This window comes from Oryzias latipes, chromosome 19 (assembly GCF_002234675.1).
Source record: "Oryzias latipes chromosome 19, ASM223467v1".
Classification (NCBI taxonomy): domain Eukaryota; kingdom Metazoa; phylum Chordata; class Actinopteri; order Beloniformes; family Adrianichthyidae; genus Oryzias; species Oryzias latipes.
The window spans coordinates 15214765-15242699 of NC_019877.2; the positions used below are offsets into that span (position 1 = coordinate 15214765).

Here is a 27935-nt window from a genome sequence, read left to right on the forward strand (position 1 = left end):
AGGTTTGTCAGCCCCGCCACTCGAGCCGCGCGGGTTATACAGTGACACCAAACGAGTGACACCGCCAGCAGCCAATAGCAGCACAGACATTAAATGGCAGCAGGTTTGTTGATACGGGAAAGCCAATCAGAGGAGAGATTGGGCGGTGCTAGCCGTGGGATCCTCGGTATGGAAATGAGACGCGCGTGCCGGACTCTGTGGAGTTTGGAAAAATAAATTTGATTTTTAAACATTAACAGAGAATTCTGCGAATTCCCGCGGATGAAAACGGTTCATGTAGGTTCAAACAAGACAAATGGTCTTTTTTGGAATCTTTAGGCAAAGAAAATCATAATTTTAACAGAAATAAAAAGTAAGTTGTCTGTATTTAATTGACGTTATATTCATACTTTTTATTTATTTTATTTTAAATGTTTTTTGACCCTCTTTTATTTTTTTAATGTGCCACAAGTCATTTTGATGTGGAATTATCAATTTAGCAACGTTTTGGGGATGTGAAAAACCGTCAGTTACTGCAAATAAATAAATTCACAAGTTCACAAATTGATTCATATATACGGTTTTATTATTTTTAGGCTCTATTAAATCCAATTTGTGATATTACTCTTACTTTTACATTGAAAAAAGTATGCTCCAATGTTGTTAAATTGAATTCTACAAGTTGGACTGTTATTTAAATAATTAAAAAATCAATAACAAAACAAGCTATCTGCGGCTTTTATATAAATATATTTAACTTTATTTTAGTTGACAAAACTTCATTTAAACTTTCAAATTGTTTTTTTTTTTTTTACAAAAAGGTGGCGAATAACTGAAATAAACTTTGAAAAAAGTTAATTGATTTCCAATACTTTTATTTCTAATTTGATTGCAATAATATAGACATATATATATAAAAGAGTTCATTAATTGAAAACAGTAACATGTGAAGGATTTATGTATTGTCATTACACGCAGTTGAGCATAAAACAAACTTACAAATAGACTGTTTTGTTCTTCTAAAGGACATCCACTTATTAGGAAAACAAATGAAGATAATTAGGATCAGATAGTTGTTTTTTTTCTCAGAAAACACCGTTCTTGTCGTTTCTCCGTGTATTAAAGTCACTTTTGTGATGCAATCTTCAGGCAGGTGATCCAGTTTCAGTGTAAATGTTGCTTTAGGATCTCTGCAGCGCTTTCGGCTCTGGTTTGTAACAAGCAGCCCTTTGAAGAGCAGCCAGCGACCATCCGTCATCCTGGAAGAAGTTCTGGAGGAGGGCCGGGCTGCTGCGCGCGGCTGCCCCGCTCTGACGCGCCTCTGTCCGGGCGCGACACTGAGCACGCAGCCCCGGCCGTCCACGCAGATGGCCTGTGTGGGGGAACTTGCTGTAGTCTGAAGACACACGCTTTACTGGAGATTTTGATGCGTCTGGCGGGAAGTTTTAACCTAAAACTGGATAATTAAAGGGTAGAATTTGACTTATCTGAACGAAAAAGGAAGTTGGGGGAAAAAAGATCTTGCATTCAACAAGTTCTTCTAATTTTAAACTTCGTAATATTTTAAGAAAAAACAAACTGCATTTATGCTTGTATTATCTAAAAAATATCTAAAAAAGTGCCTAAAACATGCACCAGAATTCAATGCATAGTTGGAGAAAAAAAAGGGAGCACATCGTTTTGGCAAGTTAGATCAAACTTTTGCCAGCAAAAAATATATTTTTTTAGTTTGTTTTCCATCACAAGTTGCACATTTGTATTTAAATAAGCTACAAAACACAAGTTTACCTCTTATTAAAAAAAAAAAAGAAGAAGTTTCCTGTGCTGAACTCGGAGGATTTAAGGTTAACATGACAGGACCAACAGAGAAGAGAACATTTTGAGGAAAAGAGATCAGAGCTGGTTCTTCGACTCAAGCGGCTGTTGTCAACGACAACAGGCCGTCACCCTGCAGCCCGGAGGTCAACATGGACATTCTATCTTCACCCAGGTTTTGTGGATTTTTTTCCTTAGTTTTTCTTCTGATTGCAACAGCTGGCCCCTCTCACACCCTCTGATATCGAACTTCACATCCGTTCAGATGCTGCAGGAGGATGTCGTTTCAGGTCTCTCGGCCTTGGCTAAATCCCGCACGCCATCTCCGACTTTCTTTTTTTATTAGAAGGGGGATGATGGCAACTCCGTGTGCCCACTTCCCCACATGCACGGATGGTAACCAAACACCAAAACTGAGGGTAAACGGCACAGAAGGGGAGCACATGTTGACTGACAGGCGCAGAGGTGGCCAGCTGAACACAGCTTTACATTTGGGCTTGAAGTGATAAAGACAAGAAAAGACACCTCGCTGAGTCAGCATCTCCTTTTTATTTTATAGGCCGATGTTGCTGCTGGACGTACAAAAGATCGGACACACAACAAAAATCATGAAATGTTTTTTTCTTGAAGTATTCGTTCTTAGAGAGTTCAACCTTCTGCTTTTGGTTCATTTCAGACTAAAGTGCCACAACGCCAGCAAATAAAATAGGGTTTATTAACTGTTAATTACCAGAGATTAAGTAAAAGTTAAGAACACCCTGACATATTTACTCCAGATGAATAAAAAAAATGAGGCATTTGTAATCCCCTTGAGGTTGTCCAGGCGCTGAGGTGTGTTTAAAGAGAGGTTTAAACTGTACAGGTTCATTTACGACCAACAGAGATAAACTTTTTAGAGATAAATACAGAATATGTACATATCCACAATCAATGGTGTTCTTCGAATTCTTTAAAAAACAGCTGTGAGTTCTCTCACATTAGTTAGCTGGCACTGTGAGTGGCGCCGGCCCAGAGTCCTCGCCACCTCTGTTGTACTTCTTGCAGGTGAGAGCCAGAAGCAGCAGCATGGGAAGGTGCCAGAGGCTGCAGAAGAAGAGCTTGCGGGCGCTGTTACGGTCTCCCTTTTGGTAAAAGCGGAAGGCCAGGTAGCTGATGTACAGGTTGATGGGTAAGGAGATCACGGGAAAGGTCCAGGTGGTGACGTCCAGCACGGGCGCCATCGTGGACAGCCCGATGAGAGCCAGGCTGTGGCGCAGCGCCACGCGCTTGCACATGGAGGGGTGGGTGACGGACATCATGCGGTAACCGCCGCGGGAGTAGTCTTCCCTCAAGTTCCAGCTGAGAGCATTGAAGTGGGGGAACTGCCAGCTGTACAGGAAACCACCCAGCAGCAAAGCACCTGGGGGGATAAAAGAAAAGAAAAGGGGAAGAAGGGGATTAATGAGGCTAAATATAGAGGCTGCACACTTTAAAGAACTATTTCTTTAATTCAGTCATCTGGGGAAAAAATAGAACCAACTGCTGAGATGAAAGCCAACGCAAAACTTAAAAACTGATTTTAGACTTTGAATAAGTGATTGAAATATATTTTTACATGTTTTTATTAAAAAAAAACTATCAATCTATCTATTAATCTACATTATGAAACAAAAACGTAGGTATTTACATGCAGGTAAACAAAGTGAATCAAAAAATATCTTGATATATATTAAAAAAACAAAATGGTCAATTTATTTCTAATAAATATTGAAAATCCCGTAGGTGTGACATTTTGACGGTTTCAGTTTAAAACCATGTCTTCAAACTTTAATTTAGCTTGGAAAACCTGTTGTCTGTTCGTAAATGATTTGCGATAAAAAGCAGCTGCTAGAAATTCATAAATCACAATAATATGAGGCATAAACATGAACTCCAGGGTCTCTCTGAGATGAAGCAGCACTGATGACACATATTTCATGTAGCTGTCATAACAAAACACTTGATGCGTCCAACACACATGGGCTGGATCACCCGCCAAGTCTCTCCTAACTTGACTTAGCATTACACTCAATGAAACAAAACTGTCTCTAAGCTTTCTGTACAGTCAGATTAGGCTGTTCGGAGGTGTGAACTCAAACCCAACAAACAGTCCAGCAAAGTCAAGAGTTAATATATGAGAAGAAATACAATAAATATAAAGCATTAGGCAAAACATTTTGACTCCGAGTGTTTTGTTAAAGACCCACTCCGATGAAAATTGTGTTTTTAACATGTTTTTGCGGCATTTTTCCGATGATGGAGGACACATTTAAAGAAAATTAAGCTTAAAATAGCATTTCTTTATACAAATCACTGTGAATGAGTTTGAAAAAGCTTGTATTTGTGACAGAAAATACCCTGTGGAGGCCACAAACACCCTGCTCTGCTGCATCCACTTGGAAATGAAGAATTTCTCCAGAATAAATAGATTTTGAAACATGAAAATTGTTTCTATTTTGCTAAAAGTTTCTTTCTAAAATGAAAGATTTAAATGCCAATTAGAAATGTGTAAACAATTTATAAAAATAGAAACCAAAGAGACCCCCGAAAAACTGGATCCCAAAAATGAAATTTTGCCAGATTTTGAAATAAACCATTTAATTTCCACCAGCTGTTGACTTAGTGCTTTGATGGTAAACAAAAAAACATTTTTTCTTCTTTTATATTTAATGTAAAGAATAACACAAAGGCCTGCGACAGACTGGCGACCTGTTCAGGGTTTATCCTGCCTTGGCCCAACAGTATCTGGGTTCGCTCCAGCATCCATGTGACCCTGAAAGGGATTCAGTGGGTTCCGAAGATGGATGGGATAATATTAATATTTACTTTGTGTCCATTTGGGAAACATACCTGGGTCCACACAGCCCGTGGCAGCGGTCCAGCCCATCACAGGAGGAATCGCCCCAACCAGCGCTCCAATCCAGGTGTTGGTGATGCTAAGTCTTTTAAGTGGCGTGTAGCAACAGGTGTACAGAAAGATGTTGAGGGCACCCAGGAAGCCTGTTAAAGGATTTACTGCCAGGGTGAGCAGAGCCACTCCAGGAACGCCACAAGCCAGGGCAAATGAGACGGCATGTAGGGGACTGATAAGAGAAGGAGGCAAACAAAGGAAAAGAGGGATCAGCTATATCAGCAAGATAAAGCCAGACAAGACAAAACTTACAAAGAGCAGAGCAAAACTACTTTGGGAGCAGTGGGATGATAAAGTTTAGTGGCTTGTACAGACACCAGATAAGAGTGATAGCTTAATATGATCAGAACAGACGCCGTTTAGCTACGGTGCACGGCTGACTCAAATGAGACGCTCGTCTGATAAGAGTCTGTCAGGGATAAAGGTGTTCCTGTAGGATGAAGAGCATGCCGGAAGATCAAAACCTGAAGAAAACCACAGAGGCTCGGGGTTTTGGCCGGATGAACACTTCCTTCTCCGCCTCCTCCTCCTCTTTAACTCAATCAAAGCAACGATAGCAATGTCTGGTTCAAATTCACCAGTTAAATGCTCCATAAATTAAAGAGTGCGCAGATTAAAATCTTGACCAAACGCGGTCTTTTTCTTCAAAAAGCAAACAGGGCTTTTATTTCAATGCAGTGAGTTTGGTTCAATAATGTGATTAGTGGTGCAGTGTCTGTTTCATGTGGGTTGAAGTGGGGCTGTGCCGGCTGCCTTTGAGCTGTTGACAGTTTGTCTGTGGGCTGACTCAGTGGGGGTCAGGGGAAGTGAGGTACGTCATGCATACTGAGCTGAGTTTACAGGCCTGCGCTATCCTTCTGACACAGCAGCGCTTATGATAATAGCTGGATGATGTCAATGGAGAAAACCCAACATGGTTGAAGAAGTACTGTGAAAAGAAAAGCCACTAGAAAACATAGATACAGAATTTATTACTGTATTTTCTGCACTATAAGGCACAATTTTTTTTTTAAAAGGAGACAGTGTGCCTTACAATTCGGCGCACCTTCTAGAGCGATTAATTCAGGTTGTGTTTACTGATGTTGAAGCGAGTTTGAGAGGTGCACTTCGCTGTCAAAATGTCAGTGTGTTTTTTTTGTTTTTAACAAGTTGTAAGCAAAGTTTGGTGTTATTGTGTATACGCCAACATGTAGCGTACCGGACTGTGTTTTTTTTTTTACATAAAGTTGGGAGTCAGAATAGTCGCAATAACATTTTGTTATCGGTATTAATCTGTTTTTGTACAAGTTAGGCCTGCACAATATACCGCAAATTTATCGTTATCGCAATATCAAGCTGTGCAATATGCATATCGCAAAAGACAGCAAATTTGCAATAAATGGTTACCTTAAATTTGGCCAAACAATCTTATGGCAGCTTGAAGTGTTTAATGGATTGAAAGAATCCCTTTGTGCATTTGAACAATCAGATGGACCCCTTCACGTTGTTAACTAATCGGATGGCGCCCTATTATGTTGCATGTTCGCCTCCTATGTCAACAAGGGTCATTTGTAGTATAATTTTTAAGCTGTTGTAATGGAATGGGAATAATATTTTTGGTTGTTTTGCCAATTGTTTATATACCGCAAATTATATCGTTATCGCAATATTAATATCGCGAGTTTTCTTCAAATCGTGCAGCCCTATTACAAGTTGTACACAATGTTGGGAGTTACATGTATTGTTAATATGCTAACGTGGCTAATGTGTAGCGTGTTACAAACAAGTTCTAGAATTACTGTGAATGCATTTAATAAAGTCTGAATTATATCCACCTTTTTACAATGTGTTGATCAGGACCACCAAAAAAGACAAAAAAGAATTAATATAAGAGAATAAAATCCTAAAGGTATGAGAAAAAAGTAAAACATTTACCAGAATAGTCATAAAATTATAAGAAAAACATTTAACATTTTACAAGAATAAAGTAGTAAAATTATGAGGAAAGAAAATGATAATTTTACTAGCTTTTTTTTAAATAAAGTTGGCTGCGTACACCTTCATTCACATTACATGCCGACTAAATCTATTAATGCAGCCATTAATGCTGATGCCATAAGGCTTTAGTCTATCATAGGAATCCATGTGCCACCATGGATTTGGACCACTGTAGCTACAGGCTAGTGCAGACAGTGAAAACATCGCACCTGCCGGAAATCCTCTCCTTGAGGGTCAAGAATCTTTTTGGAAATTCTTTTCAATGCCCTTGTGCTTATAATAAGCCAGTGTTGACTCACTAGAACACTTATTATTTCTTTATTTGTGAAATCAAAGTGCAAGTAACCGCTTACTATGCGCTTCACGTCTCTCATACTGAAACAAAATATACGCTTTTTATGTTTTTTTTTCTCTATCTTCATTGGTAAATAACCTATTGCTTCAAAAATGCATGACTTTAATCTAGTAAATTCTCAAGTTATAGTTTATGTATTACTTTATTATCACGGAACTTTGATTTTTTTCCTATACTTTTATGATTTCATTCTCGTTAAATGTTAACTTTTTTCTCATATATTTATTCATTTATTATTTTTAGAGTGACCCTTATAGTCCTTCGTACTAGGGTTGGGCGATGTCCCTTAAATTGGCCGTTGACTATGTTTGCTGTCAACCATCAGGATGGACGATGACATCGTCGGGGGGGGGGGTATTTTTACATTTTTCGTTCTTATATAACTGCTATTCGTTTTTTTGCTTTTTTCATTTTATTTCCCAACTAATGACTAATCCGCGATGATCCAGAATAAACTGACGGAAGTGACTTTAACAAAAAAAGTAACAAACAAAATAGAAAAGAAGTAGTCCGCTCCCGCACTTCACTAGTGAAGTGGACCGGCGGAGCGCGGACTTCCAGCTTTGTGTTTGAGGGGAAGGGGGGGGGGGGGGGGTACATGAGCAGTATGTGTGGGAGATTTAAGACTGCGATCCGTCCCGCAGCTCTAGGGGTACAAGCAACCAAACTCAGAACCGGGTCTAAAAGTGTGTGTCTGAGCACAGCTCGGATCGTCAGCACACACACAGCGGTTTGAGCTTCAAAGCAGAAATGTCGCTCAGTCCTTAGAAAACATTCAAACAATCACGCGGATTTGTGTTTCCAGTCGTGTCCCGACTAAATAAAGGCTGATGTTATTCACAGGATGCAGCACCACCCAAAGCTAATGTTGTTAGCCCGTGTTAGCATACTGCTAATCCTGGCTTCGTTCAGAAAAAGCACTGACCCCACGGATTAAAATTCAAATGATGAGCGAACAGGTGTTTCATAATAACCGTAACTTTATTAAAGGCACGTTTTGAAGATCGTCTCGTATTTTACCGAGCTGACATGTCAATGTATATAGCCGCTCGGCGCTGTTTAACATTGTTTTGTATTGAATTGTTACATTCAATAAAGTTTGAAAAAAAAAAGCCGCTCGGCGGAATTTATATCCTTCCGGTTTTCAAACCCTACTGCGCATGTGCGAATGATTTATTCCGACGGAAAGTGTGACCTTAGTGAACGTTTTTATATTCTGAAAACATTTTTCTGGGCCCATGTACACGGTTGGATTCTAATCCGACCATTGATCCCATCAAGATATTTTGTACATGTAACCGCGGCTTATGGTGTCGACGCGCAACGTGGCGGGGGCGTGGCATCACGATGGTGGTCTCTCCATCGGGATGTCAGTCACCCATCACGACGGACGATGATATCGTCCATCGGCACAACCCTACTTCGTACCTTACATTTTGGTGCACCTTAAATATGACATAAGTTTGAAAATAGACCTTTTATTGATAGTGTGTCTTATAAACCGGCACGCCCTACAGTGTGGAAAATACACTACCTTAGAGCAAAAACATCCCAAGAAAAAAAGTTATTTTTGAATTATATTTGGTGCAGGACAAAAATACAATTTTCCTCACTTGAAATATACTTGTTGTCTTGATTAGAACAAATACTCCCACACACTGACATCATTCATCTAGACTCGATAACACTGACAGGTAACGACTTGATCAAGAGGCATTTGGGAGGAATCCTTCAACATTAACAGTCACCTCTTAAAGTGTAATTATCTGTGACTCAGCAACTGCAAAGCATTTATCCTCTTCTGGAAGCCACAAAATGGCCTGCTGTGCCCAACCTGAAAGCTTTTCATCACAACCACGAATGCCGTCGTCAATGCTGACAGGACCACCGACATTCCTGCACAATTGGTGCCCCAACGAACTTCAACACCCATATTGTTGAGATCAAGTCGAGCAATGCAAAGTGGAGGAACTATCATTTGGCCTTAACACAAACACAGAGTGTGTAAAACCTGGCCTTATTGATGGTTTGTTTGACAGGACGGTCCAGCTTTCCATCTGCTCTCCATCCTCACACAGGACCGTGTGGTTTAAAGAGAGCAGAGAGACTGAGGGAAGCGAGGAGAAAGAGTCTGGCCGCCACACAGACAGACATGGCGGGACAAAAAAAGCAGTTTAAACTGTCAAAGAACTGTTTTAATAACCACTCTAACAGCTCTAGTTTCGACTTTTAAACAGGTCAGTGTAGAATTTCTGGAACTTGAACAAGACAGTCGAACACTTACGGTACAGTTCTCACATCTTTAGCTGTATAGCTCTAATTTTGGCATGCATACACTAGCAGTTCCGATACATACTTTTCTAGCTATACAACTAGTGAAAGGCACGTTTTTTTTCTTACGTAAATGTGTTGCTTATTTTAGTGCGATCTGGGAAGGAGTAAACTGCAATGGATGCAGTTTCCAAGCATAGACAATGCGGTTGGTTTGTGTTTCCACTGGTTCACGCATCGCTGACTATTTGTGCTCGTGCTCACTGCTCACGATTGACAGCTTCACAAAGAGGGCAGGTAGGTACAAGTAAATCCAGTCACAGAGAGATCTGCCAAAGCATGGCACAGTTCACTGTACAGAGGTTATTAGAGGAGGTGCTGAACCACAACTCAAAATCTTACCAGCCTACCACTGCTTCATGAAAACACCTACTTTTGGAGATAAACACCTTAAAGCTTGCTTCCCTGAGATGTGAGGTCTGTAACTAAGAAATTGGCATGAGGAAAAGCTTTTTTCTACTTTTGTAAAAAATTCTCTGACATCAAAAGGTTACGTTTCATTCCAGTTGATGAATAATGAAAGGATCAAGTCAGAGAGCAAGAAAACAGTGGGATGATTTGTCATTCACCCAGCATGAATGGTACAAAATCGTAGCTTGTGTGGCCAAGAAGCTGTCAAATGTTGCTAGGCTGGTTCATTTCTCTCCTGAACACTGTCAAGACATACTTTTGAAAAGAAAGAGTGCAAATGGCACTGCCCATGCCAAATCAGAAAAACAATTCTTACATACACAAGGAAGACAATCGTACCTGATCTGTCCCCTGACAAGGGGACGGTTCTTTGTGCGATTCATGTTGGAGTCAAAGGGCACCTCAAAGTACTGTGGAGAGAGAACAGGCACGTTAATGACGGTGACGGACGATCAGGATATATTGTTCCTGATAAAAAGTCACAGCTACACAAAAAAACCAAGAAGGAAATGAACTGTCAACTTTTATGAATAGTTTCTCCATAACTCCCATGGTGTAGTTCAAAAGGTACATCTGCTTTAAAGGTGTGAATGAAAAACAAAAAAAAAGACTCGACTATTTTATGAAGTGCATCATCAGGTAAAAACAGGACACTTCTACAGTTGCAGCCTCAGCAGTACTTTATCAAAATCACAAATCTTTCAGCTAACGGTCTAATATTTCAGAGTGGATGTAGGAGGTGGAGCGTTTGGTGAGGGGGTGTTTGCGGTAAAGGTGCTCTGGGACACCACTATGTGAAAAACTACTTATACTCCTGTTTTATGATCAGCTCTGGAGGAGTATGCTTCAAAGTGCTCCCACGAGATTGGCAATGTGTGACTAAAATGCAAACATATGGAGCGCTTAAATGCAGGAACCGGCCAAACTGCATGTGTTTGTGCATAAAGGCACCAAAGATGTGTGAACTCGCTTTCCCTATAAAGCTTGAAACTAATGACGAAAACAGAGGACGGCCTTACTCCCTGGAATACCAGGATGCATCTCTCATAATATATGGTGCACATAAAAAGTTTAATAAACAAATAATCCACTTTGACGTGGTAGTTCCCAAACTCACTGCATCGTGACACCGGACAACTTAAGTTTATCAAAATAAAACTCAGAAATGCATTTGAGTTTTAGGAGTGAGCTGCAATGTATCATAAAGGGATACGGGTGTTGTGGCATCCAAACTCTGGAGCATAAAAGGCAATAAAACCAACAGTAGAATGAGTCTCCCTTTTTGCACTCTTAAAAATAAAAATGTTGCTGTGGTAAACTACTTTGCTTGGTTTGGACTGGGCTGACGCGCAGCTGCGTATGTGGGCTTTTGGACCCCAAGGCCCCAGACATAGGTGTTAATTCTATTTCCTGGGTCAGGAAACACGTCAAGAGGTCAGGGGCCACATGAGAGAGGAGTACACTTTGTGGCCAGGGTAGAGTGGAGCGGCGCTGAGGCCTTAGGCAGGCCCAGGGCCAAGCTCGCTGCAGCACTGCACACATAAAACAAACCCTCTTAAGTTTCCAAAAAGCAAAATCCCACATGTTTAAAAGAAAAACACAGAGAAAAAAATACAGTGGAGGACAGATCTTATACATTGTTAACCCACCTGTGCAATAAAAGACTATCACAATCACCCAAAAGTTTTTTGTTTTTTTTTTGGGATGAATCACGTGTTGAGTACAGATGATTTACTGTGAATGTCATTCAATTTGTCCACCCCATTGCAGGCGCTTTGCCGTCATTTCATAATTTGTCCAGACCTGCTCTGGTTCCTTCCCTTTCAGCTTTCAAGTTAGCCTTTCTCATCTGGTTTGCATCAGCTGGCCTCTAAGCCCGTGTCATTATTTCCGCCAACAATGCAATGTGTTATAACCAAAGCAATAAAGTCATTGGAGCACTTGTGTTCGTGTGCAATGGCAGGTAGGTCTGATGTTTTACACCAGCAGCACCAGATCTAAAGCTGCATGGAGTTGAGACACCACTGTGTAACTGAGGAAACTAAGGCAGGGCTCACACAAACAGACCTTTAATGTATACTATGACAAATAACTAAAATGTATAATGTGCTCACCTTCAGATAAAATACTTTTCTGATTATGACATTTTGTCTAAGGCCCTAGTCACTCAGATTTAGGTTCTGTAAAGTCCGTCCTAGGTAAGAGAAGTTCTATGGCATGTTTTACTAAAAGGAACACAAAACAATGTAGAAATTAAAATAATGGATACCTACAAATGTTTCCTTCTGTTATGAAGGAAATGACAAGATTGTCAAAGGATGTATATTTTTGATGATCAAGCAAGCTAGCAAAATTTTATTATACAGAAGTTTCCCCCATAAAGTCCTTAACCAAAATAAAAAATACATTAAACTATAAAACTACATATTCTTTTGTAATTTCTCTTTTCCCCCCTGAAATGATTATTTTTCCTTTATCTAAACCAGGGGGAAAGAACAGCTGAATAAAGCCAGCTTTAGGGGCCTTCTTTCATTGCTTTATCACTGTAAATGAAGGGTTTATTAGGTCTACTATAGAATAATGAAATCAAAATAGATTATTTGTTGCGACAAAAATGAACAATTTGCTTTTATATATATATATATATATATATATATATATATATATATATATATATCTTCTTCAGTTTTTTCATCACAATTGCAATCCTTTTCAAATGACATTTTTTCATCTGCTTCTGATTCACAATGATTTCAATAAAGAAATACTTAGAAATGCAATTTGGGGCCTAATTTTCTTCTTTTTTCTTTGGAAAATTTCCAAAAGATCGTGGTAAAAACACAATTTTCATCAGAGCGGGTATTTAACATCTGATTTGTCCTCAACAATAAGAAAAAAATACATATGATCACAGTCTTTTATATTGTTGTTAAATGTCTATACTCTATTTTCCAATTACAAGTATTAGCAAAAATAGTTCTGTGTTGTAGATCTTTTCATGTTTTAGTCTAGTTTTATATGGACTCCTCACTCACGTTTTTACATTTTGGATTCCTGATGTATTGTTCATCAAATGCATTTCACATATGTCATCCTCTGCTGTGAGATGGACCCAAGGAGACAGATCAAAGGCGTTCTGTGATTCTGTAGAGTGAAATGTTCCTCTAAAAAAAGAATAATTTTGCTTCTTAAAAATAAAAATTTCTTTGTTCTTATTGGGTGGAACTAGCTTTAACATTAATCAAATCTTTGATGGGAAAATTCTTTTTTCACACTTTGCCATAGCTTCTACATTTACTCTTTAAGTGATTTTCTTCCTTTTAACTTTTCACATTTTTGAAAAAACTGTTAAACAGGTCAAACATGTTTACAATTGTACTATTCCCTCAGAAACTCTTCATATCAAAACTAGCTACTTCCATTGCATAATCAGTCATGTATTGGGGATTAAAACAGGTTTTAAAGACCACGTATCTGCTTTCAATTAAGAGCACATACACAAAACCTATAATTGTGAGGCAATTATCTTACAGATGATGAAGATGAAAAACAGACAAGACACCAAAGCACAGCAAAGAAGGAAAGAGGGCGTTCAGCTGCCAGATCCTGCAAGCTATCAAAGGCAAAAACGACCCACAGCCAACCAGGAGGTCTGAATTGATAACAGGCTGTGGGAGTCGCTTCCCATTCTGGTGTGGACGTTAGCAAAGAAAAAAACTGTTCATCACCGTTACTGTTTACTGAAATTGTGAATGAATGTTTTCTGAAGATAATCAATCATCAATAAGCACTGGATTTTGTTACTTGAAGAGAATCTTATCTGATCAGAACCGGATTTCAAAAACTGTAAAACTATCAAATGAATTAACTCAGTAGGGGGTGGGATTATTTAAACTTGCTTCTTCCCACTCCTTTTCAAGCAATACATCAAGCTCTCCTTAACTTTAGTTAATTATCTCTATATTTAATTAAGCAAATTTGATTTAAGTGACTGTTTTGTTTTGTTTTATTTTCTATCTTTTTAAACTACCGGTATGCATTTCATCATTTCTGTAATGAGTTTGATAAATATGTGTAAATTCTTTTTTGCTTTAACTACAATGCTTGAAATCAAATCAAATCAAATTATGGGAGCACTTGCTAAATGGCACATTTTTGATGACTGCAGCTTATCAAGGTTTATTTTTTAGATTGTGAAGAAAAAAAAACTTTTTTTGACATTGGTTTGTGCCGCACCATACTTTATGCTCCTCTGGAGAGAAGGACAATCGAATCCACATGAGAAATAATCCTAACAGTAATACTGTAGAGCAATAGACAGAGGCAGTAGAGTGTTTACTCCAAAGGAAAGGAACAAGGAACAGCCAGAGCTAAGCAGCTGTGCGGCTTTAACTCACAGAAACACCAGCTGCTCAAACCCAGGTGCACGAGCTAAAACCAACAATCGCAAGTCATCGCTTGTCAGAAACCAACGTGCGTGCACATCCAAGTTTAATGATAAATTCAAACTTCCACAGAGGTGGGTGGTACTCTATTGCATGCAAGCCAAGTCTACTTAGAGGGAAACAAAGGGACCTTCAACACCAACTGTGAACTGCCTCTGATCAAGCACTTGAGATGCAAGAAGCCGAAGATGCACACAGATTAAGCTTCTCTTAGAAGTCACAAATTCAATGCTTTGGGCCAACAATGTCCTGATGAAAATCTAAATAATGGAGACTAAAAGACAGACGTGGTGTGCCTCCCGTCACAAAACAATTAATTGAATTCAAAGGTGTTTCAGGGCGTTTCTCACATGGACATCTGTAGTTAAAAGGAATTAGACTTTTATTGGTTGCTGTGACTTTGTAGCTTTCATAGAGATTGTATATAATTTCTTACAAATAACTTGCTTCAACTTTTACACAAGTTGCTATCAAATCTTGTCCAAGAATTAAAATATTTCTAATTAAATTTTCTTATGCATGCATTTGTTTGAGCGCTTTGTGTCTTCCTGAGAGGTAACCATTAAAGTTAACCTACTCAAACCTTTGGGTCTAAATACTGGATCGCTGCTGCTTCACAGCCTTCTGTTCTCGACAGGCACCCCTCTACAGACTGCAGTACTGGGTCTGGCCAAAGAATGGGTCACGTCTTGCTTTCAGCTGTGAGCTGAACTCACACCTAGCTCCCTTTACAGAGGTCTGTGCAGCTCTGCTGGCGGCAGTTCAGTTGGCAAAGCATAAGTCTTGATTAAGGAGCTGAGTGTGAGACACTGGAGTGCTAAACTGTCCCCATGTTAATCAACCAATTAATGCTGAGCAGAGCCGCATTACCTCTGCCCTGCCGATAATTAGTCCCTTAACTTTTGAAGATATGAGGAAGGATATGGGCAAGATTACTGCAGAGAAGAGACATGACAGGCTGCACACATCACCTCTTGAGGCGAATTAAATTCGCCCCCCCAAAGATTTAGGACCTGAGAAAAAGACATTTTTATATTTACAGTTTAATTGACAACACAACAGAAAACAAATTTCTATTCTGTGAATTAAAATGTATTGTGATATTTGTTATATAATTTTTCATTTTTAAGATATTGTTCAAAAGATTACACTCAAATTGTATTGAAATATAATCAAAAATAGTACAATGACCATATTTGGTATATTTTACAACTCATTATCATTCAGTTCAATTCCTGTCTCTGAATGCTTTGGAATAAACAGATTTACAAAATACTCGTGTTTTATTCCTTCCTCTGTTTTAATCATAAAACCAATTTTGCTTACTCACCAAGGATTATTTTTATTAATTTTTATGTTCTGCATTAAATGTTAAAATTGAAAATTAAGAGAGAAACAAGACATAATCTATAGTTTTACTACATCACTGTAGCACATAAAGAAAAATAGGCATTGATTTCTAAAAACAGGCCTATTGTTTGATGTTTTATCATACAGGCGAATATCTGTTTGCCGGCTCTGTCTTTTTTATCTACTTAAGGAAGAATGTTTCCTAAATAAGATGCTGGAGATCACATTGTTTACCTTTAATGTCTCAGACTTCAGTCATATAAACTAAGGTTGTCTTTTGCTGAGAAGGACAACCTGGATAACAAGACCTAATAATTTAGGGTCAGTGTGGTTAATCTTTCATATCAACAGATTGATTTTAAGACATATATGTTACACTTTAACATGTTTTTTTTTAATTTATTGAGGGGGGGGGGGGACGTGCACTTAAAAGGTTAACTTGTCAATTTTCACAGAGGTGACCTTTTCAGTGATACTTTTTTTTTTTATATCTATGTTCAGTCATTAAGCAGAAACATTTAACCAAAGCAACTTACAGGCTTCTTACAACTAAAGGGTATGTGGGGTTAACACTAACAGCAGAGTTTTAGCTCCAGTGTTGACATTCTTTCGACAACCGTAACTCTTCATCCCTTTATGCAATTGCCGTAGTTCCAATGGATTCTGAAGCAGAAAAAAGCAGCCTTGTGCTAATATGCAACATTATATAGTAATGTTTAGAGCTGATTCTGACCCGTATAAAAGCAGCTTTGCACTGTTATCGATTCAAACCCGATTGGCATTGGAAATTTCAATAAAACAACAAACACTTGCTTATTAACCCAACAAGTACCAGCCATAATTTTTTTGACGGGAAACTAGTTTAAATCTAAAAATGTTGGTGGAACAAGCTCATGGGGACATTGAACCATGATGGCTGGCAGAAACTTTAAAAAACATTGGGAATTCCTCTGGAAAACTGCCCGGTCATATCTCTAGTCTCAGTCTGATAACTGAATTCTGCCCCTAATGAGGCCATTTCAAACCGGCTTGTAATTGCCATTAACTACACAGACACTGCCTTATATTCAGCTGCGCAAACTGTGGGAAAACACATCAGGGAAAGCTAAATACATGGAATTAGGCTCTGTGTGTATGTGTGTGTGGTCACTTGTTTAAAAAGAAATAAACAGTCCTTTCCGCTGTGATCGAGCATTTGCAAATAACTGTGAGGGTGTGACTGACATGACATGAAGTTTAAGAGCCTTTCAAGAGTAGGGCAGCAGTTGAAAGTGGGGCATGTGCATGACCATGTGTATTTTTGAGAGAATGCAAGTGTTTAGATATTCCGTCCGCGGCTGCGTCTGACCACAAGCAGACTGGAACGAAGTGTGTGTGAGTAGGTGTGTGCGTCAGCCACAAATTTAGTCTTATATTTGCCCAGAAGATCCTAAAAAATATCAAGGGATACATATCAACATTTGAAGCTTCCAAAGGATTTTTCACAAACACAACAACAGCCGTCACCACCTCAGCAAGATTTGTTTCTTGGAGCAAATGATCCATTGAAAAAAGCTTCACCAGTTCATGTAGACCAGTGTTTGTCAACCAGTGTGCCGTCGGAGATGGTCAGGTGTGCCGTGGGAAATTGCCCTCATTAACTGATCTAAAAACATTTACCATCTCCAGGATATCAGCTCTGTGTTCATCAAAACACTGAGTTGTTAGGAATATGAAAGATCGTAAAAGACTTTTATTTGTGTTTATTTGATTCTATTAAAGACACTTTGATAAGAATGACGGTACCGGTATTTAGCCGTAGCATCAGCTGTTTCCGCCCCTTTAACTGTCTCATTCTTGGAGGCTTGATCACACGTCATCAGTATGACCAATCAGAAGTGGTTAAAGTCCTCACTTCCTTGTTTCAATTCTGCTCATAAAGTTGCTTAGTTTCAACAAAAAGACCAGCTAAAGCTCACATATAGCGGTGTAGCTTTCCGCGGGATCCGGTATCAGATCGTGGAACGTGAACAAAACAATGAAGCTCAGAGACGCTAGTCTGTCTGGCGTTCGGCGGCTGTTTGCGCTACATCTCCCATGAGTATGGAGAGAAATTAGACTCAGTCGGATTTGTGCGTGCGTAATTCTTGATTTGTGCGTAAATTAGGATTTGTGTATGCATATTCTTGCTTTGTGCGTGCGTAAATTAGGATTTGTGTATGCATATTCTTGCTTTGCGCGTGCGTAAATTAGGATTTGTGCATAAATATGGATTTGTGCGTGATTTCTTACTCACATAATACATTTTGTGTATAAGTTAAAAAAATATAAAATGAAAAAAATACAAAATGCAATTTCCGTATGCACAAATTAAGATTACAACAGCTTGAAACTACTTACACACACACATTTTTAAAAAACACGCACGAATCCTTTGTTACGCACACACGAAGCCAAAGTTACGCACGGATCTACCGTGAGACTGTTTTCACGTCTCACAAATTCGTCCGTAAGTGCTGCGTTTAAATACCAGTGGAATGATCGGTCATTAGACTTTTCCTATCAGCCTTCCCTTCTAAACGTATTTCCTTCAGTGGGTGTAGCAGGGCTTAAAAAAACTTTAAAGGAAAATAAAAATTATTATCTGAGAATGTGATGTTCACTTTTAAACGCTAATATATATATTAAAAGTATATTATTCTCCGAGACACCGAATTGATACAAAATGCGTAACAGGAACGAGCAGTAGGGGGCACTGTTTTTTTTCTTCCGGAAAAATCAAAGGCAGTCAGACTGAGAGTCACGGGAAGAATGGCGGCCCATCTCGGTGGTCAACGCCCCGAAGTAAGTAGCCTCTATGTTCAACACTAACATCTACTGTCTTCATGTTTTGATTGAGTCATTGTCTGGATACGTTTAGAAGGGAAGGCTGATAAGAAAATTCTAATGACCGAGCATTCCAAGGTAATTTAAACGCAGCACTTACGGACGAATTTGTGAGACGTGAAAACAGTCTCACGGTAGATCCGTGCGTAACTTTGGCTTCGTGTGTGCGTAACAAGGGATTTGTGCGTGTTTTTTAAAGATGTGTGTGTGTGTAAGTAGTTTCAAGCTGTTTTAATCTTAATTTGTGCATACGTAAATTGCATTTTGTATTTTTTTCATTTGAAATTTTTTAACTTATACACAAAACGTATTATGTGAGTAAGAAATCACGCACAAATCCAAATTTATGCACAAATCCTAATTTACGCACTCACAAAGCAAGAATATGCATACACAAATCCTAATTTACGCACAAATCAAGAATTACGCACGCACAAATCCGACTGAGTCTAATTTCTCTCCATACATGAGGCATTGGGTTAAAGTGACAGCGTCTCAGCTCACAATGAGTCTTCCTTTGACGTCTTGAAACAACAACGAACACAAATCAGACAGTTTTTAAATCTTCTAACTTAACTTTTATTACATCTATCAGAGAAAACCGCTGCAACTTCGAGCTTTTCTTGCCACAATTATCACAAAAATGCATGTGAGATTGCGGAGGGGCTGTAGATCAATACAGACTATGAGTTAATTCCTTTTTTCCCCTTTTTTTTTTGCTGGTGTGCCGCTGGATTTGTATCAAGTTTAAAGTGTGCCGTGGCCCAAAAAAGGTTGAAAAACACTGTTGTAGACAGATCTTTTAGCAGAAGATTGTTTAGAACAACCACATTAAGCGTGAGTGTAAGTATTTTCAAGATTAAACATCAAACTTACCTCTGAAAAACAAGATGTATTTAGAAAAAAAGTGTCAGTTTTAATAAGGAAAATAGAAATCTAGGGAGCAACATTTCTAAGGATCAGTGCAAAGTTTAGCATCAGAAATTAGTCATAAGAACTACACCTCTAAGACTAAACACTACAAAGTATTAGAAAGATTTGGTCTTATCTCCAAAACAAAGCAATTAAAAGGTAACACAAAAAAATGAGAATATTAAAGCAGGGTTAACATTAAAAAAAGTAAATCTTACAAAGAAAACATCAATGGTAGTTAGAGGTTTAAAAAATAAAAAGCAGTGGGCTCACTTGACTTGTAATGAATACCCAACAAAAGAAAATTATTTTTGACAGATTTCTGCCGCGTTGTGGAACTGCCCCTAGCGAGTCAAAACTAAAACTTTAAATGCAATCTAAAGGTAACCTAAATTATTTTCGTGGGGTTAAAAACAGTTTGCTTTGAGCTTAAGAAAATATTTTAAAAGAAAAGATGGAACATTTAAATGTATTTTGTAAGTTTTTATACCATTTCACTGGTTAAATGTTAAGGTGTGTATGGATAAAACTGTGCAGTAGTTCAAAATAAAGTTGAGAAATTTTAATGTAGATCGGATTTGTTAAAACTCCTTTATAAAGTGTTCGTATTTGTGTTTGTCTTTAAAATTGAGTGATACGTCATACATGAGCATTTCCATAGGTCCTTTCAAGGCAGAGTGACATTACTCCATCACATGATAAACTTTTAAAAACATTTTTTGTTTGCATAATTACAAAACAAACATGTTTTCTGCCCTTCTAGAAAAACTAATCATTATTTTAAGGTACCTTCTTTTGTTAAAACAATGATTTGCGTAAAGCACAAACAACAACAAAAAAACAGTTATAATTCCAGCTACAAAGAGAAGGCCCCATCTAATGTAAAGAGTACGGATGGGTCAGCGTCTGAGTAAATATGTATGTATGTGTTACACACACCCAAAGAAAGACTCGCTTTGAAGTGTCTTTGAGCAGTAATAAGCAGTTAGGCCTCGACAGTCAGGCTGACTCCTGTTTCATAATAGACCCGTGTCTCCTTTTAACTTGCCGGCATTGTTTACAACACGTCACAGTCAGACAGAAGACACCGAGCAGAGCGGGGAGGCCGCACCAGGTGGAGAATGAACAGGTGAACCAACAAGTCAACACAACACAAGCAAGACGACAAACGAACAAGGAAGCTAAGATGTTGAATTGAAGCGATGGAGGGACCTAGAAAACACAATGAGCATTGTTGATAATTACACTTTTAATAACAAATATCTATTGATGGAACTACTTTTCTAGCAGTGAGAAGGTTTAGCCTTTGAACAACAGTCAGAAGGAAATAGCTCCCAAGGTTGTTTACAGTTTAAAATGAGACTATGATCAAAACTCAAAGGCCATCCTTGGTTGCACAAAACTAGACCTTTTTGGTATGCTAAATCTCCAATGAGGCATTATTCAGTTGTTCCAGACAGGCTTTGTGATTAGATAATAAAGAAGTAAAGATGTGGGTGGCAGTTAGAAATCACAGGAACAGCCTGAATAATAGCCATCGGAGACGAGACCTTTCAAAATTTGAAATATGGAGAGGAGCTAAACGCTTCGACACAAAAACCCAAACGGCAGAGTGTGGAGAGTGACAGCTGGTTTCAATTTCAAGTGCCTGGTAATAATGTAATGTCTTCACAATGCTCAGCTGATTGAGAGCATCTTACAATAGTGATCTCCGAGGACATTTCTTCAATAGACAAGGTGTAATAGGATGCATGCTTTCAAGAACGGACTTTTAGCCTGAAGCCCGGAGGAGCCTTGCACTTCAAGAGAAGAAAACTATTCACATCAGTCAAAGTTGGGGGAAAATAAGGACATTACAGAAATATGTGGACGATGTAAGGAACATTAAGATGGACAGAAGAATTGAATTTAAAACGACCTTTTGATTGGGAAAAGACGGAAAATGAGCGATACTGAAAGACATACCAAAAAATGAATGCCGCTGGCCAAAAGAGCACTGGCAGATACATTTACAGGGTCTAATGTGAGCTGAGTGAGAATAATCTCTATTTACATCAAGATGAAAGAATATTTAAGATTAGGAACTCGTCTTTAAGGAAAGAAAGATGCATGAATTCCAGACTCTAAAGCTTTACAACGAAATGAGAAAATACTAAAACTGTGTCAAGGGGAAAATATTAGCATAACATAAAGAAACCGGTGTTAAACCCTGGTTTTAGCATGTAAGGCACACCCAGAGCTTGGGGAAAGACTTGGTAAATGTTGGTAACCACTTTGTTTTCCAGCATTGATGCCCTTGCCCCCAAAGCTTCTCAGATTGAATCAAATTAGCATGTAGGGTTGGCTCAGGGGACCGCCAAAAACAGGGCTGCTTTTAGCGATTATCAACGGATCTTAGCTTTAAAAAGAGGGTTTCCACTTGCTTCTGGCTACAGAACGAGCAAACCTAAACTTTAAGGAAAAGATGTATTGTATAAAAAACATTAACAGTCTTCAGGAAGAAAATGTAAAATAAAGGTTTTATACAGTGGTTCCTCATTAATTTTAGGAGTAAACATTCTAAAAATAAACAGCAAAAGGTGGAATTGGGGGTTATAAATGTTTTAAGGCTGTTAAACCCCTCACTACACACTTTGTACACTTTTCTCACACAGAATTAACATTTTCACGTTTCTCTCATGTTTAAACTCTCTAAATCTTCATTCAAACCTTCATCAAAAAATAAGTCCAGTATTATAGAATAAGAAAAAAGACCTACATGTGATCGAAGATAAATGAAAATTCAAGAAGCCGGAAAAAAAAATCTGGAAAAAAAAGCTAAAAAATTCTGAGAAAAGTTAACCGCGACACAGCGAGGGACCACCATAGTATAATTTCCTTTAATTCCAATGTTTTTTATTTTTGTTTTAAATAAAGATCAAGATATTTAGCATTTAAAACAGGAAAGCCAAAGTAATACCCACATTATACCCCATTAACTACACACCACATGACAATATTAACAACAATTATTTGCAATAACTGGTTAAAATAAAAAAATCTTTTACAAATTTTCATGTAGTTAATTTTAGCTTTAAAAATATCTTCTTCACCATAGCAAAACTATTCTTTTTATACTGCTAAAAATAATGTAGACTTAGCGCTTCAATTTCTCCAACATGACATCCATGGCAGAGGCATGCAAACCTCTGACTCCTACCATGCAAGTGTTTACCTCTACAAAGAACTGCAACAACACATGTTTGACAACCCCTCATTACAGTCCACAGTCTGCCCCAGAGAGACTTGAGACTATTTGTCCCGCAGACATGAAAGGTTTTCAACACTGCTCAATACTTTGAACGCTCCCGTTGGTGACACGCCATAAAGCAGAACAGCCAGGTTTACGTGTTGACAGCAAAGTGAAATAGATACACAAAAGATTTTAAACAATTACTTTATGGAGGGCCAGTTAATAGAGTTGTGCCAACAGTAAGAAATAAATATATAAAAAACAACTAAGACTATATTCGTGAAAGAACTGCGGACAACTTTAAGGGCTCCAGACACTGTTGAGGTGAGTGGAGTCCTACTCGCTTGAGTCCATCTTGTTGGCTGGTTGGTTATCATTTGCTGTAATTCTGGAGTTTTGTCAAGAACTAAAGGTTAATCACGAAGGTGTAGAGGGGTGCTTCACTTGCCATTACTCTGTCATGTTTTACATTTCCTCAAAGGCAAATAGTACTGACAGCTCAAAGAGATGGCTGGTATGTTAGCTTTAGAGCAATAGTTGGGTGTGGGCTTTAAAGAAGGAGGCGGCCAAGCAGCAAAAAACAGAAACAAAAAAAAAGATCTGTTTGCTTCTTTCTTCTCTCCTGCCTTAAGACATTATTTTGTTTAAGCCAAAGTATATATAGTAATGAATTGTTGATCAAGATATGTATTGTAGGATTGTCTAAGAAAATCTATGGCAAGCAATCTGTACATGTAAAATCCATAGAATTATCATTATTTAAAAGCAGATTATGCTTGATTAAAACTATTTCTACTTTGTTTTATTTAGGGGTATTTTGTGGGAGTAAGTCAAATGTCCTAGAATCTGAGAAGTTGCATTAGAAATTGTCTACCTGAAGTTTCTAAATTTTCTGCTAGCTTGATCTAATTAAAAAGCAAAATAAAAAAAAATTGAAAAAAACTTTAATAAATTGACTCTTTTATTCTTAAATACATTTCTATCCAAATTGGCTAAAAAAGAAAAATTGGCTGGCTTCTATCAACCCATTCAGTTACAGACACTAGAAACTCACAAAGTGTTGTGTTACTGTAAAATGACAATTTTGTTTCAATGGCGACGTATAACCAGTGCCAAAATACAATAAAAGTTATATATTTTTGGAGCATAAGGCGTACTAAAAGTCCCTTATTTTTCCCAGGAATAAACAGTGCATCTTATGATTCTGAATGCTTTACGGTCTAAAGATACAATCCATTCAAAACAATCTATTGTTAACCCAACGCTTAGCTAAATTCCTTAATTTGCTTCTCTCCCTTTTCCCTGAGGGTAACAAATAGGTGGATTTTCCAATTCACTTATTTATCAGACCAAAGCATCTGTCTCTCCAGTGAGACTACAAGATCTCCATTTGTGCCTTTTTTAAAAGAACTGGCACCCCGCAGATGACAAAGACCAACGGTTTTAGAAATTAACTATTAAACAGGCCTGTCTGGTTAAATATTCATTTAAATCCAGCATGAAAAGAGACATTAATTGAGTCCTTTTATGTGCCATCTTTGCAGGGCATTCACAGAAAGAACGTCTATCCTTTCTCTCAGGCCGTATATGAACAGCTTGGTGGAGACCAGCAAATAAAAAGATGAGAAGCGTTCATGTCAAAGATCAACCTGCTCTTTTGTTTTAACTAAGGCGGTGGAAAACAAGATCTTAAGACCAACATCTGCAGGACAAAAAAAGGGATTTCCTTTCCTTTTAAAACCATCCATTTAATGAACACCTAAGTGTTTGACCTTTCACTTCAAAATAAAAGCAAGTTAATATTTTCAAAGACAAAAACAAAGACCAATAAGATACTGTATTTTCCCACAATAAGGTGCACTTAAAAGCCTTAATTTAAAAAAAAAAAAAAAAAAAGCAATTTATAATCAAAGGCACATAATCTATGGGTTAATTCTGGTTGCCCCTAACGATATTGAAGCGATTTGTAGAGGTAAACTGTGCTCTGTCAAAAAGGCCGTCTGATTTTTTTTTTTTTTTTTTAAGTGTTGCAAACAAGGTTGGGTGTTGAGTGTTACAATTATTGTTAATACGCTAACATGGCTAACTTGTAGCAGGTTCCAAATAAGTACTAGAATTACTGTTAATAAGGTCTGACTGAATGCCTGATCTCAGACTCTAACATAAATTTGACATAAATCATTAATTGATAGTGTGGCTTGTAATCTGGAGCGCCCTACAGTGTGGAAAACAAGGTAATAATACAGAAAGAACATTGCTATATTATATGTTCTCAGCATAGAATCAAATTTAATCCAACATCTACTGAAAACAATTCCGTATAAATAATTATAGTTTGAAACATAACATTTATGTTTTCCTTTAAATCTCAGATCCTGCCTTAATTGTATATTTTGCAAAATAATTTTGCAAAGTTCAATTCTAAAAATCCACCTGAGCACAACAACTGGACTTTGTTAATAAAAAACAGTCCTCAAAATTCCCATTTTGCTGTTAAATGGAAACAGACAAGTCTGGTGTTTTTCTTGAAAGAGTGTGATGGTTGATGGAGTTTCAGTAGTTAGGATATCTTGTTACAACAAAAGATCCTCTCACGAAAATCTAACAGAAGAAGATGAAAAAAAGCAGCAGCAATCATTGCTGTTGAGGCTCAGTAAAACAAACCCATTCTAAGAAAATAAAAACCATCTACTGTTCCTCATATATCCCTCTACTTAAATCTTATGTATAGCCATAACAACAAAAGCATTTATATGTTGTTTAGGTAATGTATTTCCAAAAGAGTTGCCATTTTAAGAATAAAGATAAAAAGTAGAAAGAATAAATGCACAATTATGGTGTACTGTCCTGTAAACACCGTTTTCACCTCCATTAATCGACAAATTCCAACAGAAAGCCTGAAGGAGGGTAATGTATGCCTGAGCAGGACAAAGAGAAGGGTGTAGCTTGAACTGAGGAGGGGAAGGTCTGAGGGCCTGTCAGGGCTCCTATTTTCGTGCCAGCTTCACCACAGAAAACACACATGCATGCACGCTACTCCCCCTTAAAAAAAAAAAAACAGTCCTTTGTCAACAAGCCAGTTTGATCTTTCATTAAAACACATGCAAACAGACAATGTTGGCTTACGGTACAGATGCTGTCAAAACAGCTGAGTGGCTCTTGTGTGACAACAAAAGGCTTAATCAGGTCCCATTGCCACAGTTTGAGGGACATCAGACCTCCCTGGGGTCTTTCAGGCTCCAGCCTCAAACTTTCATCTGACCCAATTATTCAATTAGCTAAAGCCCTGGTCAGACCAGAGAGTGATGATAACTGGAACACCAGCAAAGGCAGCCCCGGCTCCCCAAAGGCCGGAGCAACAACCATTCCAGAAATACCAGTGACCAGAGAAAAAAAACTCTCTTTGCTGAGGTCTTTAAACGCATTTATAATAAACAAGTACAGACATCACTACGAAAACGTCTTTGCCAACACAAAACAGTTTCAAAAGGAGGCTCAAATTACCACTGGATCTGAATATAAATCAGATGTGACATGTCTTTTGATTGGCATATATTCAAAAACGATTGCTGCGTGACTTCCTTTTGTCAGTTCCGTGAACACAATAAAGTTTTATGGAGAAACCACCTTGTCGTTTGTCCTCTGGGTATTTCCTAAGAAGAATGAGAGAAACCTTGGCTTCGGACTGTTCCAGCAGCTTCAAGACATTATCCTTCTTTCCACAAGCTAATTTAAAAGTAGCATGGTTGCATTTTTGTACAACGTTCTGCCTCCTTTGATGTCAAATATTAAAGGATTAGGTTGGAGATCTAGAACCTGTAGGAAACAACCTTGGGTCTTCCTGTGCTTTGATTTGTTTGACAAGCCGTACACTTGATTATTTGGATAAAAAGACCTGGAGCTTTGATCAGACTCTAACCACATCTATGATGAGGCACCCCTATTTTAAAGGATCACACGGAACAAACAAAAATTAAAAGGCCCTGTCACTAGATCTTAAGGTGGAATGTTTTCCTTCAACTGAACTCTCTTTCTAAAACAATTTAAGATACTTCAAGTTTATCACCTTTTTTATATGTACAAGGACTCATATTGTAACGCAAATGTTGTTGGGTTGATGAGATGCAACTTTCCACCACACAAGTTCCATCTTGGTGTAAATGTATATAGTTATCATTAAAAGACAGGACACCAATGCAGAAAGAATCCACTTGGTACAAAACATGGTTGTGATCTTTCCACCCAAGCAAATCCATCTTTAGGGGCCCCGAGTAAGGTTTAGATCAGGGGTGGGCAAACTGCGGCCCGCGGGCTGGATCCGGCCCACCTCCATGTTTGGTCCGGCCCACGGAACAATATCAGAGACCCTTCTGCAGTATGTGCTCCAACCTGAAACCCTCTAAAAGTCTCTGTCAAATAAAACAGAAGACAGTCTTCCCTTTCTACGTCGCAGTTCATCTTTCCGGTTTAGCTCATTCTTGTAGAGCGATTATGCTGCCTTTTTTAAACAGTGCATCCTGTTCTGTGTCCTGATTGGCTGGAGACCCTGTCAATCAATCTCCTCAGTCCGTTCCGTGTATCCTGTACAAAAACACGGAGCTCTTCAGATCAGAAATCTGTGATCGATCAGATCTTTGTTTTCATTCTAAGATCCTGGACATAATTTCTATGAAGGTTTGAGAATTTAAACAAGAGAAAAAAAGGAGAAAATGTTCATGTTTGTGTGAGAAAAGTGTAGAAAGTGTGCAGTGAGGAGTTTTACTGCCATAAACATCTGTAATCAGTCTCAGTGGATTTCACCGATCACGGTTATTTTTAGAACGTAACTCCTGCAATAAATGAGGGAACTGTTCTGGTGAAAAGGTAACGCAGGTATATGCGTAGCTGCAGCAGAAGACATAAAAATGTGCTTTTTCAGTATTACTGGATGAGAAACGGACGCGCAGGTCACAGCGCAGCTGCGCAAACTGTGAGACGCGTGATGAGCTCAAAGTCTCTGCGGAATTCTGACGGGAGAGGATCCATTATTTATTGCTTTTTTTTTATGTATCAGTATATTTTTCCTGAATTTTTGTCTTTGAAAATCATAGTGTTATTTGGTCATTGCTTTATTTCATAAATAGTGTTATTTATTTTATTAAAAGGATCATGAATTAATGAAACTTTATTCATCCAGCACTTTACAACTCGTTGAAGGTACCAAAGGGCTTCACAATAAAAAAATGATCTAAAATGGGAACAAATTTTTAAACTAAAAACTCTAGAATATTCTGTTTTAGAATATAATTTTCAATCCAAATGTTTTCATTTACATTCCATGTTATATCATTCTCA

At 38.1% G+C, this 27935-nt stretch overlaps 1 protein-coding gene across 1 annotated transcript in view; it reads right to left on the reverse strand.

Moving 5' to 3' along the window:
• Positions 1–2323: 2323 nt before the first annotated feature.
• Positions 2324–27935, reverse strand: part of LOC101161443 (protoheme IX farnesyltransferase, mitochondrial) — a 31643-nt gene continuing 6031 nt past the window's right edge. Inside the window, exons 5-7 of the mRNA XM_004080592.4 lie at positions 10137–10207; positions 4663–4895; positions 2324–3193 (exon numbers count right to left, since the gene is read on the reverse strand). Of these exons, the coding sequence (XP_004080640.1) occupies positions 2772–3193; positions 4663–4895; positions 10137–10207 (726 nt within the window). The 3' untranslated portion in view covers positions 2324–2771. The remainder of the gene's footprint in view (positions 3194–4662; positions 4896–10136; positions 10208–27935) is intronic.